Source organism: Sebastes umbrosus, chromosome 8, assembly GCF_015220745.1.
Source record: "Sebastes umbrosus isolate fSebUmb1 chromosome 8, fSebUmb1.pri, whole genome shotgun sequence".
In the NCBI taxonomy this organism is placed as follows: Eukaryota; Metazoa; Chordata; class Actinopteri; order Perciformes; family Sebastidae; genus Sebastes; species Sebastes umbrosus.
Window position 1 is genome coordinate 11506953 of NC_051276.1, and position 15899 is coordinate 11522851.

The 15899-nt window shown below is 40.8% G+C and overlaps 2 protein-coding genes across 2 annotated transcripts in view; both read left to right on the forward strand.

The window, feature by feature from the left end:
* The first annotated feature begins 3266 nt into the window (after positions 1-3266).
* Positions 3267-4437, forward strand: foxd5 (forkhead box D5). Its single transcript, XM_037778601.1, has one exon. The coding sequence runs from the start codon at positions 3288-3290 to the stop codon at positions 4269-4271; it is 984 nt and encodes a 327-aa protein (XP_037634529.1). The 5' UTR covers positions 3267-3287; the 3' UTR covers positions 4272-4437.
* A 2161-nt stretch (positions 4438-6598) lies between these two features.
* The window catches only part of pgm5 (phosphoglucomutase 5), a 32228-nt gene continuing 22927 nt past the window's right edge, over positions 6599-15899 (forward strand). The window contains exons 1-6 of the mRNA XM_037778526.1: positions 6599-6856; positions 9697-9859; positions 10022-10168; positions 10274-10399; positions 10490-10680; positions 12848-13002. Coding sequence (XP_037634454.1) covers positions 6599-6856; positions 9697-9859; positions 10022-10168; positions 10274-10399; positions 10490-10680; positions 12848-13002 — 1040 coding nt within the window. The remainder of the gene's footprint in view (positions 6857-9696; positions 9860-10021; positions 10169-10273; positions 10400-10489; positions 10681-12847; positions 13003-15899) is intronic.

Consider the following 15899-nt stretch of genomic DNA (forward strand, 5'->3'; position numbering starts at 1 on the left):
AATAAAGTTTTCCTTCTGAACATATTCTAAGACTGCTCTGATATACCTAAACAAAATAAATGTTTTTAGCCTTTTGTAAAAACGGCTACAGTTGTAGCTGACAACGGAGGACTATTAACATAACAACAGACACAAAGTGCCTTTGTGTTAAAGCGGTAAGTTCACCATGATACTCAACAAAGTGTGAAAAATGCCTTAAGAGCATTAACATCTTTGCTTTTATTGTTGTGAAACTCATACAAAAGTTTTTTAACTTCCTAGAAATGCCTTCAATTTAATAAGTGGCACTAATTTGTGTTCATAAATATTTTGTCCGTGCCATGCCAACCTGTATTATTTTTATATAGTATGGATAAACTGGCTGATTCCTTAAATGTATGCAGCTCTCCACTACAGTGAAACAGTTATTACTGGTTATGTTTAATGTGAAATTGAAAACTATTTTTATTTGTTACCCATGGAGACCTTTTAAATTATTATTTTTTTTTTGCTCAGTCTTTTTATTGGTATTCTGTACAAAATCCAATAAATAATTGTATAAACAAATTATACTCCCTCCCTCCCTATAACAATATTACTGCACCATTAAATAAGCAGAGTTAATTTCATAAACTATTACATTTATACATATAAATAAATTAAATCCGATAGCAACATAAATGAAACATATACCAAACAAAAAATAAAAAAAATAATTAAAAAAAGAAAGGAAAGGACCAAAAGAAACCCAGAAAAATAAGTAAATTAATAATAATAAATAAATAAATAAAAAAAATAAATGAAGAAAAATAAAGAAAAAGGAAACTAAATTAAAAAAAAACTAAGTGCAAGTTGGAAATTATATGTAATATGGGGTCAGCAGTTTAAAACTTCAATGTCAATTGTATCCATTTTTCTATATAGATTAAATTAAATTATTAATTGAATCATCTACTGGTCTTTTACCCATTTTTGCCTTGTTTAAAAAATACTGACAGTTTCACTGCAGTTAAGACTAAATGTGGAATTGCACCTTCAATATAGTTACAGTGCTTGTTATACTTGACAAATCACAGCCTCTAGTGTATTTTTGGTATTTGTTAGTTTTCCTTTAGTCATGTGAGAGCCATCTCTCTCTCTTTCACACAGCAGGCTCAGTAAGGTGAGGAAATAGGTGGAGTTTTCCCAAACTAGGTCATTTGCAATGGAGATGGTTTTTAGCACATATCCGCTGTTGGACCGGTTTGCTTTGAGGATGTCTCTGCGCATTCATCCCGGTCGTAAAGCCTCTCTGAGCCCTGTAGCCCAGAGCGCACCGCTCAGCTCGGCCGTTTCCTTCTCGATTCTGATGCTGATGGCCTCGTTAAGGCCACTATTGCCTCTTTTCTCTGCTGCTGCGGGACGCCCCACCACGGCCATTTTCATGGTCACACCACCCGCGGGCATCCAGAGGTGGCAAACTAAACGAACCCGCGGGGTGTCCGAGGGGGAAACACTTGGGTTGTGAGCTCTGAGCTCTGAGCTAGGCGTGGTGGTCAAACTCCCAGGAACAACCCACCTCCGACTGTGCTGCTGCTGCTGCTGCTGCTGCTGCACCATTCATAATAATACCAAGAGGTCACTTTAACCTCATCATATACATCTAAGTTGGTAGTATGTGTACATGTCAGACAGAACAAACAGGCCTATAAGCCAAGTATACTTAGTCTTTTCTGTACACTTGTCAGTATGAGCCAAGTATACTTTTCTGTATACTTGTCAGTATGAGCCAAGTATACTTAGTCTTTTCTGTATACTTGTCAGTATGAGCCATGTATACTTTTCTGTATACTTGTCAGTATGAGCCAAGTATACTTTTCTGTATACTTGTCAGTATGAGCCAAGTATACTTAGTCTTTTCTGTACACTTGTCAGTATGAGCCAAGTATACTTTTCTGTATACTTGTCAGTATGAGCCAAGTATACTTAGTCTTTTCTGTACACTTGTCAGTATGAGCCAAGTATACTTTTCTGTATACTTGTCAGTATGAGCCAAGTATACTTAGACTTTTCTGTACACTTCTCAGTATGAGCCAAGTATACTTAGACTTTTCTGTATACTTGTCAGTATGAGCCAAGTATACTTTTCTGTATACTTGTCAGTATGAGCCAAGTATACTTTTCTGTATACTTGTCAGTATGAGCCAAGTATACTTAGTCTTTTCTGTACACTTCTCAGTAAGAGCCAAGTATACTTAGACTTTTCTGTATACTTGTCAGTATGAGCCAAGTATACTTTTCTGTATACTTGTCAGTATGAGCCAAGTATACTTAGACTTTTCTGTACACTTCTCAGTATGAGCCAAGTATACTTAGACTTTTCTGTATACTTGTCAGTATGAGCCAAGTATACCTTTCTGTATACTTGTCAGTATGAGCCAAGTATACTTTTCTGTATACTTGTCAGTATGAGCCAAGTATACTTAGTCTTTTCTGTACACTTCTCAGTAAGAGCCAAGTATACTTAGACTTTTCTGTATACTTCAGTATACATATGGGTGCACACCAACCATTGTGAATGTGTGTGTGTGCTGCAGGAGTGCAAAAAAAGTGATGAGCACATTTTGGTGTAGAGCTCCGACAAAGATATGTAAGCTTCTTTGTGTTGGCACTCACTCTATAGCCAAATGAAATATGCTTTGCCATGATCTTTGCTAAAATGCATCACATTTCTTTGAATGTGATGTATTCAAAGAAATGTGATGTATTTTAGCAAAGATCACATTTCACATTCAAAGAAATGTGATGTATTTTACATTTCTTTGAATGGCTAGGCCGTTTTTTAAAATCTGTGTAACTCTGAAATGGTAACATCCAATCACAACACTAATCGGGTTTTAAATGGAACATATGACTTCTGAATGATCTACACAGTGAAGGGAACAGAGACGGTGGTCCAACAATCGCACACTAATGTTTTTATCTCAGATCACAGTGAGTGAGAAAGAAAAACATTCTTCTTAAATTTCTCTGAATGGCTATAGCCCGTGCGCATCTCAGGACCCCCCAAACACCCCCACCTCCTCTGGCTCCCTGTGGTGAGGGGGCTATACTCTGATAGGTCCAGAGGGTTAATGGGACTGGCCTGCACGGCAACTGTCTCCCAGCATATAAAGCCTCAGTCCTCCTGAACCACAGCAAAACAGCTGGTACGCGAGGTTTTAAGAAGAACCACACGGTATAGATGCGCTTTTACGCATGAACAGGGGCCTTTTACGCACGGAGGAACCATTTTACGCACGGCGTTTTTGACCATTCCTGGTGTGACCATGACTCTCTCCAGTGAGTTTGAAGCTTCTCAACACGCCGAGGATGAGATTGACATAGTGGGCGAGGATGAGCCCACCCACGGGCGTTTGTATCGAAGTGAGTGCTCCACGGACCCCGGGTCCTCTGAGTTTGACTCCTCGGAGCCGGACTCTTCTGGTGAAAGCGAGACCAGTTTCTGCGCAGACGACGCACCAGAAACCAGCAGGAAAGCAGCAGCATCATCCCAGAGCAGCTCTGTGAAGCCTCCCTACTCCTACATCGCCCTCATCACCATGGCCATCCTGCAGAGCCCCGTGAAGAAGCTGACTCTCAGCGGCATCTGTGATTTCATCAGCAACAAGTTCCCTTACTACCGAGACAAGTTCCCGGCCTGGCAGAACAGCATCAGGCACAACCTGTCTCTCAACGACTGCTTCATCAAGATCCCCAGGGAGCCTGGGAACCCGGGTAAAGGCAACTACTGGTCTCTGGACCCGGCTTCCGAGGACATGTTCGACAACGGCAGCTTCCTCAGGAGGAGGAAGCGCTTCAAGAGGAACCAGCCGGAGCTGGGCAAAGACGGACTTGTGTTTTATTCCAACTTGAACTGCTACCGGGCCTACGGGCAACCATACCATGTGAGCCCAACGCCAGCTGCTCCTCTCCGGTACATGCCTCCTCTGCAGGAGGGCATCATGATGCCTCCATCTTCCTATCACATCATACCACAAACTTTGAAGTGCAGCAGGCCTAAAGACTTCAGAGAACCAGCTGAGCCAAAGACATCATCAGCAAAGTGCTCCTTCAGCATAGACAGCATCATGAGCAAACCCTCTCCCATCACTCCACACAATCCTCTTGGGTTCAGTCATCTTATGTCTGGTCCTGCTGGTGCATGTTTGGTTCCTACTCCTCTCCTGCAGCCTCCCAGGACTCCTTTCTGCTCTCCTGCCATGCTGAGCACTGCTGAGCACCTCAGACTCTCCTACCACCACCACTGCTGAAGGAAGCCTTTACATTACAGTGTCTGTATGTTTTTGATGGTGTAGCTCATTTCTTATAGAAATGTTTTTAATTGCATGATATTTATGTGACATTCAAAGTCTTAAAAAAAATATCTGTGTAAATAAGATGAGTGGTAATATATTATATATATATGCGTTTGTGAGACTTGATGCAGTCAGTGTAAACCCTCGTTGTGCTTTTGCTTTTAATTATCAGAATAAATGTCTGAAAAATATCTGTGATGTTTCAAGCTCTTTATTTGGTCATTTAAAGCAGTAGTTTGCACATAATTGTGTGACTCAGGGTGCAGTGGAATTATAACAGAAGTAATATAACAACAGTAAAAAAAAGTGCATGATATTAATACTTTTTTTCCCATCATAATGTAGCTTGGGAAAAACATATTGTGTTATCTTGAGATGTCAGTTTAAAAAGTTGAATTCTCTCCAAAAATTCACAATATGTCATCATTATTAAAGTCAAACTTGATATAACAACAGTAAAAAAAAGTACATGATATTAATACTTTTTTTCCCATATCATGTAGCCTGGGAAAAACATATTGTGTTATCTTGAGATACTGCATCAGACGTCAGTTTAGAAAGTTGAATTCTCTCCAAAAATTCACAATATGTCATCATTACTAAAGTCAAACTTAATATAATAGTTAATAATCAACATATAGGCATCCTCCAAGTCAAACCTATTCACTTGCACTGCCATTTGTTAATGACATTTAAAGAGTGGTTAAAACACCTCTTTACAATCATTTGGCTGTTATTGAGATATAATAATTGAGATAAAACACTGAAAAACAATATAGCGTTTAGTACATTATGATAGAAGTATATGATGGTCATCCCCATGCTCTAATATGTCTCATAAGTTGTTCCAGCAATTTTTGGGTTGGTACCATTTGTTACACAGATTTGGTGCTAAATTTAACATTCTTTTTTTTACCACTGGAGAATTGGTAATTATGATCAATAATCCCTCCAAAACACCACATTAAGACACCAAGACCCTGAGGAACACCATAGAAAAGCCATGCTATGATTTGGAATAAAAAACTTTTGACATTTTGAGATTTCGGCAAGATTTGCATTTTTTCAGCACTTCTGTTCTGGAAACTGCTCAGAAACCCCTTTATTGTCAATCTACCTATGAATCTATCTGGGAAAATAGTATTTTTTTAGATAAACTTCTGTATTTATTCATCCTGATCTTAACACATTTAGAGTCCACACATTTATCAAAACTAATAGCGTAAAATGACAAAAAACAACAACAACAACAACAAGGAAATATCTATTCAGTTACTATTTTGGTTGTATTTGTTGTGGGATGATGAGACATCTTTTAAATGTATGAGAACAGTTCAGTTCTTTCTTCCTGCCTCCAGGTCGCACTGTTTACCAAATATTGGAACAGACACATAATGCAGACTGCTGCAGACTTTCTTGTGATGGCCTGTAACCTACTCCTGTAATAAATGTCACATATCACAGATTCCTTGATTCCTTTTTTGCATTTCAAAGCTGGAGGCTTCTACTAAAAATATATGCAAAGAGTTTACAGGAGAAAGTGAGATGTGTGGAACTGAAGATCCTGAAACAAATTTGGTTCAAAAGAGAAACGTTCCTATTATATTATATAATAATAATAATAATAATAATAATAATAATAATAATAATAATAATAATAATAATATTTAATATAATAATAATAATAATAATAATAATATATTTATTTATTTATTTATTTGATTAATTCTGTAGATATATATTAGAGGACTTTTGCTCAGTGCTTACTGTCATTTCCTACTTTTAACCTCCTTTGAGTGTCTCCATGCAGCCTTCATACCGGAGCAGTGTGGAAACACCAGCAGTGTCCGGTTGCAGCCCGGTGGTCCCGACACAATCCTCCTCCTCCATCAGTCAAAGGTCTATTTTTGGCCTGAAGGCTCAGCTGATTGTGGGGCCTTGTAGATTCTGGCCCTGCCTGCTTTTTTTTTTTTTTTCTCATGTAGTCAGTTGTTCAGGCTTATTAGGGAAAAGAGGGAGTTGTCCAGCAGCAGAGGAGAGTTGTTGCTGAATGTTATAGTTCAGTATAGTGAGGGATGCAGCAGCAGCTCTGTGTGAGGTGAGGAGGACATTATAGTGCTGCAGGGTGTTTTACTTTCATCCCAACTAGAATTCCACTTTACAGGCTGACAGACAGACGAGCTCTCCATCTCTGGACACCACCAGCACACAAACTTTAACTTCAGTTTTGTTTGCTCGACCTCCTCCCTGTTGGGTCCCTGGTTGAAGAAGAGAAGAGGAGGATGGAGACGAGCCCCATCCCGGTACTGACGGTCCAAACCGCCCCCTTCGACGACCAGCGGCCCGGTACCAGCGGGCTGCGGAGGAAGACGGCGGTGTTCGAGGGCAAGAAGAACTACCTGCAGAACTACATCCAGAGTGTGTTGTCCTCCATGGACCTGCGGGACCGACAGGGCTGCACCATGGTGGTGGGCAGCGACGGACGATACTTCAGCCGAGCTGCCACCGAGCTGATAGTGCAGATGGCAGCTGCCAACGGGGTAAGAGAGAAGGGAGGGTTGACAAAAGGCCTGCAGAGACTGGCAACTGTTTGTCCCCTTATAGAAACATACTGGAAACACATTCAACCATGCATTAGACTAACATTTCTGTAATAAAACTAAAAGTAAAATGAATCTAGTGTTTATATAGCCTTTATTTACATGCACAGTCTATTTAGAAATCATTGTTTTTGGTTTATTGTGACTGGCAACCATTTGTCCCCTTATATAAACATACTGGAAACACTTTAAGCTATGCATAAGACTAACATTTCTGTAATTGTAACATTAATCTAGTGTTTATATAACATTTATTTGCATGTCTAATTAGAAATCATTGTTGTTGGTCTATTGTCTGCCAAGGCCTATGTGTGCTAACCTTGGAAGGGATGGGGGGGGGGGGGGTTAGACTGGGTGAGGTCACCTGTTACTTTGCACGTATTCCTTTTGAATAGAAAAGTCAAAATAAAGTAAGAAACAATCCAATCCAATCATCGTACATATAAATGTGTTTTTAGCTGCTTATCACTGCAATGAAGAACAAGGATTAAATACACTTGACATAAATTATTATGAAAGTTTTGGATTCAGGATGTTCATATCTCTATCCTGTAGCTCAGTGGTTCCCAACTTTGAGGTCACAAGATGATTATCAGTTTAACAAATAAAAAAATGCCTTTTTCTTGTAAGATACTGTATAGCTTTATATGTTCGGGCCTTTAAAACTATACGTATGAAAGTCTGAGAAGTTAAAAATCATTCTTCCATTGAACTGCTCACAACTCATAGACATGCACCTAAACTTTGTATTAAAGGCACACAAGCAAAAAAAGGTGGGGAAGCATTGCTATATGCAAGAACAGCGATTAGGTGACCTAACCCAGTGGGTTTCAAAGTGGACCCCCTTGAAGGACCCCCAGGAGTCCTTCAGGGGGGTTCCAGGGGAGCCCCAGCAAAAAGGGGAATCATTTATTTTCACTATAATGGTCATTTTCGAAGGGATCCCTTGAACTCTGACCTCAAGATATGTGAATGAAAATGGGTTCTAAGGGTACCCACGAGTTTCCCCTTTACAGACATGCCCACTTTATGATAATCACATGCAGTTTGGGGCAAGTCATAGTCAAGTCAGCACACTGACATACTGACAGCTGTTGTTGCCTGTTGGGCTTGAGTTTGCCATGTTATGATTGGAGCATATTTTTTATGCTAAATGCAGTACCTGTGAGGGTTTCTGGACAATATTTGCCAGTTTTTTGTGTTGTTAATTGATTTCTAATAATAAATATATACATATATTTGCATAAAGCAGCATATTTGCCCACTCCCATGTTGATAAGAGTATCAAATACTTGACAAATGCAATTAATCGTGATTCAGTATTTTTAATCGATTGAAAGCCCTAGAAATAAAACATTCAAAAGCAAAAACCCTATCAGATGGAGGACCCTGGGACGAAATCTTATCAAATGGGGGGTTCGTGGTCTAAGTTGTGTCAGGGGTCCTTGACGTGAATAAGTTTGGGAACCACTGACCTAATCTATAATTTATTAGACTGATGAATTGACTGTCAGCAGAGATTGTCCCACCAGTTACTTATTATGACTTTGGATTTTTAATATCAAAACATTATAATTGCATTACATATCCACATATTGCTTTGCATAGGCAATTACTCCTCATACAGACATGGAAACTTCAGTTTAGGTGAAAGTAATAATCCGTGGTATTAAACGTGTGTGACCTCTCAAATGTCAGCAGCAGCAGATAAATGAAAGTAGGAAGACAGAGTGAGAGGAGGAAAATCCCCACAGCTCACTCAAAACGCCTGCTCCGAGATCTTTGTGATTGGTTTGGACAGGCTCCAAAGGAAAATCTGAAGGGAATATAATTTGTTTTCGAGATCAGTCTGTTGGTTTTTCTGCTGGCCCAGCCAAATGTCTCTTGATGTCGGCCTTATCAGCACTTCCATCCATCCTGCTCTATTTTCCTGCCGACGTGTGTTCCCCCCACCTCCCCCGCTGTTCCACCTCTCCAGGGCCAAACTTTATGCTTTGGGGATCCCCTGTCATGTGGCATTGAACCAAAAGCCAGGATAGTGGCAGATGACCCACCCACTGCTGGGACTATCTTTCTGACACTAGTTACTGAATACGATCTAAACATAGTGGGAAATAATAGCTTTATACGTGTTCTCCTAGGTCATTACACACAATATTAACTGGCCAAATGTGTACATTTCTCAGGGTTGTCCCTCACTTTCCTTGTCTTTTCTTTATATATACAGTACATGCAACATGCCGGATGTTGGGAGGATACACTGACGTCAGGAGAATAAATTCCTCTCCAGTGAGGACACTTTTATTTAGAATAGCTGATATGCAAGGGAATTATGGGATGCTGGTGGTATTACCACGTTAAAAGTAGCCTACACATTATAAATAGGGAGAGCAGCTCTGTTATTTAGGCACCCTCTTGAGGCACAACATTTTTAAAGCTGGCTGTCAATTAGTCACCTGTAGAATGATGAGATGCTTTGGGCAAGTGTTGCTTTCAAGTCCAGTTGGATAGATGGGCTGTTGAACTTTTTCAGGTCAGCGTAGAAGAAAAGACATGCTTTGAGCTCAAGAATCACTTCCTGACATTATTTTTTTCTGCTTAATTTCTCCAAAGATGCCCACTTTTCCACACAACAACTTTCAGCAGAGCCTGTTTTCTTATTTACGCAGCATTCGGGCAACATAGAGAATAGACCCCTAAACAGTTGTAGCTCATCAGAGAGCATTATTACAATAGGTGACTTCCTGACATTGCTCCTCTTTAATATCTGTGCTGTGCAGATTGGTCGTCTTGTGATTGGCCACAACGGCCTCCTGTCCACCCCCGCTGTTTCCTGCATCATCAGGAAGATCAAGGCCATTGGTGGGATAATCCTCACAGCCAGTCACAACCCGGGAGGCCCCGGTGGAGACTTTGGAGTCAAGTTCAATGTGGCAAATGGAGGTGAGGATTGAAAGAGGGTGCTTGTTTTCTGATTCTTCCAGTTGCTTCTTCCTATTGATAAGTCAAAGGTAGGGGTTTGAAACCCTCTGTAAGTAAAGTCAGGGATGTTTTTATGCCAGTGTCCGGTAAGTTTACACATTTATGTGTTTCTTTGTGTGGTAGGCCCGTCTCCGGACACAGTGATGGAGAGGATCCACCAGGTGAGCCGGACACTCGAGGAGTACGCAATCTGCCCTGATCTCCGCATTGACCTTTCCAGGCTGGGAAGACAAGAATTTGACTTGGAGAACAAGTTCAAACCGTTCAGAGGTACAATACTAACCCGCTCTCTCCCTTTTCTTATTTCTTTAATGCACAAAATGCATAGAAACACATTGCTATCCAGTATTAATTGTCTCTTCTCTGTGTTTCTAGTGGAGATTGTAGACTCAGTTGATGTGTATCTACAACTGCTGAAAAACATCTTTGACTTCAGTGCCATTAAAAGTCTTCTCACAGGACCAGATCAGGTCAAGATACACATAGATGCCATGAACGGAGGTGAGACAGTTCATCATCTAGCTTATACAGCCCCTGAGCTACTATAAATGTTATTGGAGATTAAACTGCTTCTGTCTTTTCTCCTCACAGTGATGGGGCCCTATGTACGGAGGATCCTGTGTGATGAGTTGGGAGCTCCCGCTAACTCTGCTGTCAACTGTGTCCCTCTGGAGGACTTCGGTGGGCGACCTCCGGAGCCCAACCTGATCTACGCCACCTCTCTGGTAGACGCCATGAAAGGAGGGGACTTTGGCTTTGGAGCGGCATTTGATGCGGATGGGGTAAGACGTCTGATGTCTACTTTTCTTAAAACATGTCTGGAGGGGATCCTTAACATTTTTAAATACATACCATATGTCAAATTCACTTTGTTCTCACAGTATAACCACTGTTAAATAAGTGTGATACGAGTGGGCAATATACTAAATGGTAGATGATAGATTTACTTAATGGCAATGACAGTGTAGAGATTTGACCACACCAATGAGTACATAACATCAGTAGTACTGTCATAGACACGTGACATGGATATAAATATTGTTTTTTAATATGTCAGTGTACAATACCCATGTTTTAATAGTGTGCCACTGAACTAAATGGTGTAACTTTGTTGTTCAACTGGTGGAGTGATATGCATGTTTTTTTTTTTCAAATTTAAGTGCATTCAGTTTTTCAGAGGACTTTTTTTTCATATTGTTATCATCAGAGCCAGCCGTAAGCATATGCGGTATAGGTAAATATTAGGGGCACCTCAAATGAGGGGGAAAAAAAAAGTATAACTTTTACTATTTTTTACTAATACTATTCTAATACTATTATTTCAAAATATTACAAAAAAGCCCACAACTACATAAAAATGTACCCTATTGAATAGGCCCTATTTTCTGGGTTGCCTGCAGCATCACCCCAATAGCTTATAAATAGCTAGAGTCAGTTACTTCCACCTTAAATTCATCAGAGAAAGTTGGAGAGACTATTCAGGTGTTTGGGGGAATAACCTACAACATAAATTTGAGAAATACTGTTTAACTTTTAAGTGTGATCTGCATAGCTTAATCTCAAAGACATAAAGCTATGCAGCAGTTTCTGTGTGAGTGTATGAACACAATGACTTGTGGTGGGATTGCTGCGACGCCAGGAGCACCAGCTAAAGTCTTGCCTAAGCCACCAAACTAGTCATCACTGGCTATCATGTAGAAAACAAGTTTTTCAAAGAGATAAAATCAGATAAATGTTTTTTCTTTTGTGAAGAGTTGTGTTGGAAGGGATTTTCCCAAAGACCTCTCACTCAGCCCGCTATCTAATATTTCACAAGACTCTCAAAGCTTTAGTGCTGCATTTATGGCCCCATCCCTTTTTTTGTTCCATAAAGCAATACTCCTTTGTGACATAAAATAATAACGTATACTTAGTAGAAAATTCAACTCATTCTGATTATAATTGTGTTATGTGGAGGCTGGAAGAGGTTGATCATATTTGTTGGTTTAATTTGGTTTACAAATTAGCATGGCAATGCGTTGTTTGTGTTAGATGCCCTTTCTTGCATACCATGAGATGCCCTGGTTCATGATAGGTCACTCAGCAGTATATTCCTTCAACCTATTCGGATTTCTTTAATGATTAGGACTAAATCAATGTAAGTAGACTCCACCCATGGATACCAGAAAGAGCCTTATTTATTTTTATTTGTTTTTGTTTGCTCATTGATATTAGGAAGAAAAGCAATGGAATGGAATAATACTGTATCCATGATGATCCAACAAGCAGCTCACTTTTTCCACAATGTCATCCATTAGTCATTTCTACTGTATACACACACACACAGACACACACACACATACACGCACACACACACACACACACACACCCTTTGCTGAGTAAATTAGCTTAGCATCAGGAGAATTATGTCATATCTGCTCTGTTCCTCCCACCAGGATCGGTATCTTCACAGTCATTAGCACCAGTGGTTGTAATCTTACTGTGTGAAGCTTTCTTTTTTTAGGGTCCCTGTTACATTACACCATAACCAATATCCTCCACACTTTAAACTGTAATTATGAGTGTTGGCTTTCACTTATTTGTGGTTAATATTGGTCTTCACAGCAGAACTACAAATCCAACTTCACTGAATTTCATGGTAACCCAGTGGTTATGCTTATGCTGACAGTTAGCTAAATAGATTTACAGTCAAAACATATTGAAGTAATATTTTATATGCGGCATTATTTGGACAAAAATAGAGGTCTGTGGCACAGAGGAATAAGCTATTAGTAGGATCAATTAATTAGTTTTGGTCTCCTCATAGGATTAGTTGACTATAAGATCACCAGCTTTATCCACCTGTAATGCTAAATCAGTCAAGTTTAGCCTGATTGCAGTTCTCTCTTCACATTATTACAATAAAAACTAAGACTCACACTGTACTATATTGCACTGTGCTGTTGTCAGGACCGGTACATGATCCTCGGAGAAAACGGCTTCTTTGTGAACCCGTCAGACTCGTTGGCCATCATGGCTGCCAACCTCTCCACCATACCCTACTTCAGACAGCTGGGAGTCAAGGGCTTTGCCAGGAGTATGGCCACCAGCACCGCCCTCGACAGGTACAACACACGCTAATAACACACACTCTGTAGATCTCAGGGGTCCAAGGGAAAAAAAGGGTGACTGGTCTGGAGCACACTGATTGATTTGCAGCCTTTAACAGTGCAAACACACTAACGTTTTAACGCTACTATGTCTTTATCGGAGTCAAAGTGAACAAAGTCCTCTTAAAGTTACAAAGATAGAAGTGTATAAAGTACAAGTACTGCATCCATCAAGTGTAATGAATTAGAGGGAACCAAACACCACGTGTGCTGCTGCAGTTTACGTTAAGATCTAAGGGGTTTTCTCTGGTCACACCACCTCGACCTCTCTCCATAAACTCCTGCAGCAGCCCAATCTCTGGAGAGGGACGACACTCTCAGATGGAGACTCACCCACTATGAATAAGACTGTGAGATCACATACACACACATTTACTCACCGCCTATAAATATTGTCCGTTATGTAAGACTAGAGGCGAGCAGAGGTTGCTGACTGAGTGAGAGGATGTGATCACAGCTAAAGTCCTCCCCATTAACATTTTTCCAGGAGGAGGGATCTCAGTGCTGCACCCCAGTGAGAATTCAACAGAATAGAAATGTGTCATTTAATACTATGAGGGAACCAGAAAAGATCAACTATAGTTAGTTCAGTACGAGTCTTGTCTACAAGTTAAGATGCAGTGTTCATGTAGTTCGTCAGTGTCTTCTATCTGAACAATGTGGAAGGCTATTAAATAGGCGTTATCAGTCGCTATAAGCCCCATAGATGTGGGTCAATAGGGACCTACGACACCCACTAGTAGGTTTTGTCATCTATTCACATGGTAGATCACCAAAAGAAGGTACAAAAGAACAAGACAGTGACCTCTAGCAACTGTAGTAATTATGACAGGAACAGAAGTGAAAGTCAGGCGCTGTAGTATAGACAGTGTGAATCTCCACAAGGGCAAGCCACTATGTGTGTTTCTGTCAGCTCATTCATCACAGTCCAAGCTTGTACTTGCTTTGTTGACATAGCCGGGCCGGACGCGTGTGCTTTTAGTGCATGTTTGTGCATGTGAGCGTGCCCCATTGGCAAGCTCACGGCCGCCGCTCTGCACTGCTCTCATACGGCGGTTACAGCTGATACGTTACGGAAGCGTAGCACCCACCCTCTCTGGTTCTCCCTCAGGTGGGTGTAAACACTGTTAGCTCTGCCAGCACTTTTGCCATTGTTTGCACTGTTAGCACCGTTAGCTGGGAGTCACCGGCTCAGCTGCCATGTTGAGAGCCAAGGCAGAGTTAATAGAAATCCTCCCAATCTCGCATTTAGCATCTTTAAATGTTAGAGAAAGACTGGGATCATGTCAACACTGACTGCTAGAGATGCATCTGAAGCCTGGGACACCAGGATATGACGATCCACCACTTTAACTTACACACCCTTGCTTTTTGATATATACGAACATATGTTTCTTTTACTGAACACTGCCAGGAAACATACAGCATATCACTAACCAGAAGAGTTGCATATGAACAGGATTCATGGTTGACATATGTGTGTGTGTGAGTGTGTGCATTAGTATGTGTTAACACTGGCGGACTTTCAGGAAGTGACCTCACTGCCAATCCTGATCTCTCTGGGTTTCACAGTTATAAGGGAAAAGTGATGCTTGGATTATGTGAAGTGAGATGTTACATAATTACAGAATTATTGCTCGTCTTTGTGAGTGTAGAGACTCCTACACACTCAGGCGTACACACACACACACACACTCCTTGCCTAAAGGCTGTGTCTTATGATGATGATCCGTAATGATCACAATGAAAGAGCTGCTTGAAAGTTTTGCTCACACTGGCTCCCATGTCAGCCTTGCCTCATCACACACACACACACTCACACTGACTGAGACGCAAATGTCACATGTCCCACTACAACCCTGAGCCATGGACCTCACTACCTCATACAGCACACACACACACACGCACTCACCGTAGATTAAATTGCCTTTTCATTAGTTGCTACTAAAAATATCTCCTTCATCTCCCTTTGTCTATTTTCTCAGCATTTAACTTTTTTGTATCGTTGATAGCATAAATTTAATTTCCTGGAAACTCGGTTGTGCAATCTCCTGAGAAGTAGAATTACCTTACAGTATGATGTCTATTACAGATAATACTTAAACTACAGATAATATCTTGCTCTGGGCTTTCTGAAGAGCTTCGTCAGAAGTATATTGCATTATGTAAGATTTTCCTTCTTTCCCTGTTAAACCCAATTTTGCCGGCATACTCTAGGGTATGTGGTCTTATGCAGAGCACACCTACCTTTTCTATGAGCACTTAACTGATAATTACTGGAGGACAGGGTCACTTTGTTCAGCTTCATAACCACCCCTTAAGTTCCTAACGTAACACTGCCGTCTCTGCACGCAGAATGTACATATCTGCATGTCTCTGGGAAGCGTTGAAGTACTTAGTAGTGTGATGTTGGACCCTGGCGATGGCCCAAGTGTGGGCCTTTTTAGGAGAGCGAGTGGCCTGTGCGTGAGTGTTTAGACTGAGCAACCCTCCCTGCTGTGTGTTTATGCATAGTCAAGCAAACTATGTTATAAAAGCCTTGATAAATGTGACGGTGTATATACTGTATATGTAGTTGTGTGCGTCCAGAGGGAATATGGTAAAACGACAGAGTAGGAGAATGTATTTGTGTTCAGATGGACAGGAGGCCCGGAGTTACAGGTGTAAATCTTGTGTACACTGAGGGTCTTACTGCGTTGCGTGCCTGTTTCTCTCTCTGTGCACATACTATAAGCAAGGGTTGATGCAGAGAGGGAGGGGGGCGGTCAGAGGAAGAGAAAGCGGGAGGGAAATTTTGGAAAAGGAAACATCTGCCTCTCCTTTAACCGTTCCAGGGATGGGAGGATGTAGGG

Bases quoted from the DNA above. Each gene is read 5' to 3' on its own strand.
- foxd5 (XM_037778601.1), top strand. From the start codon at position 3,288: ATGACTCTCTCCAGTGAGTTTGAAGCTTCTCAACACGCCGAGGATGAG.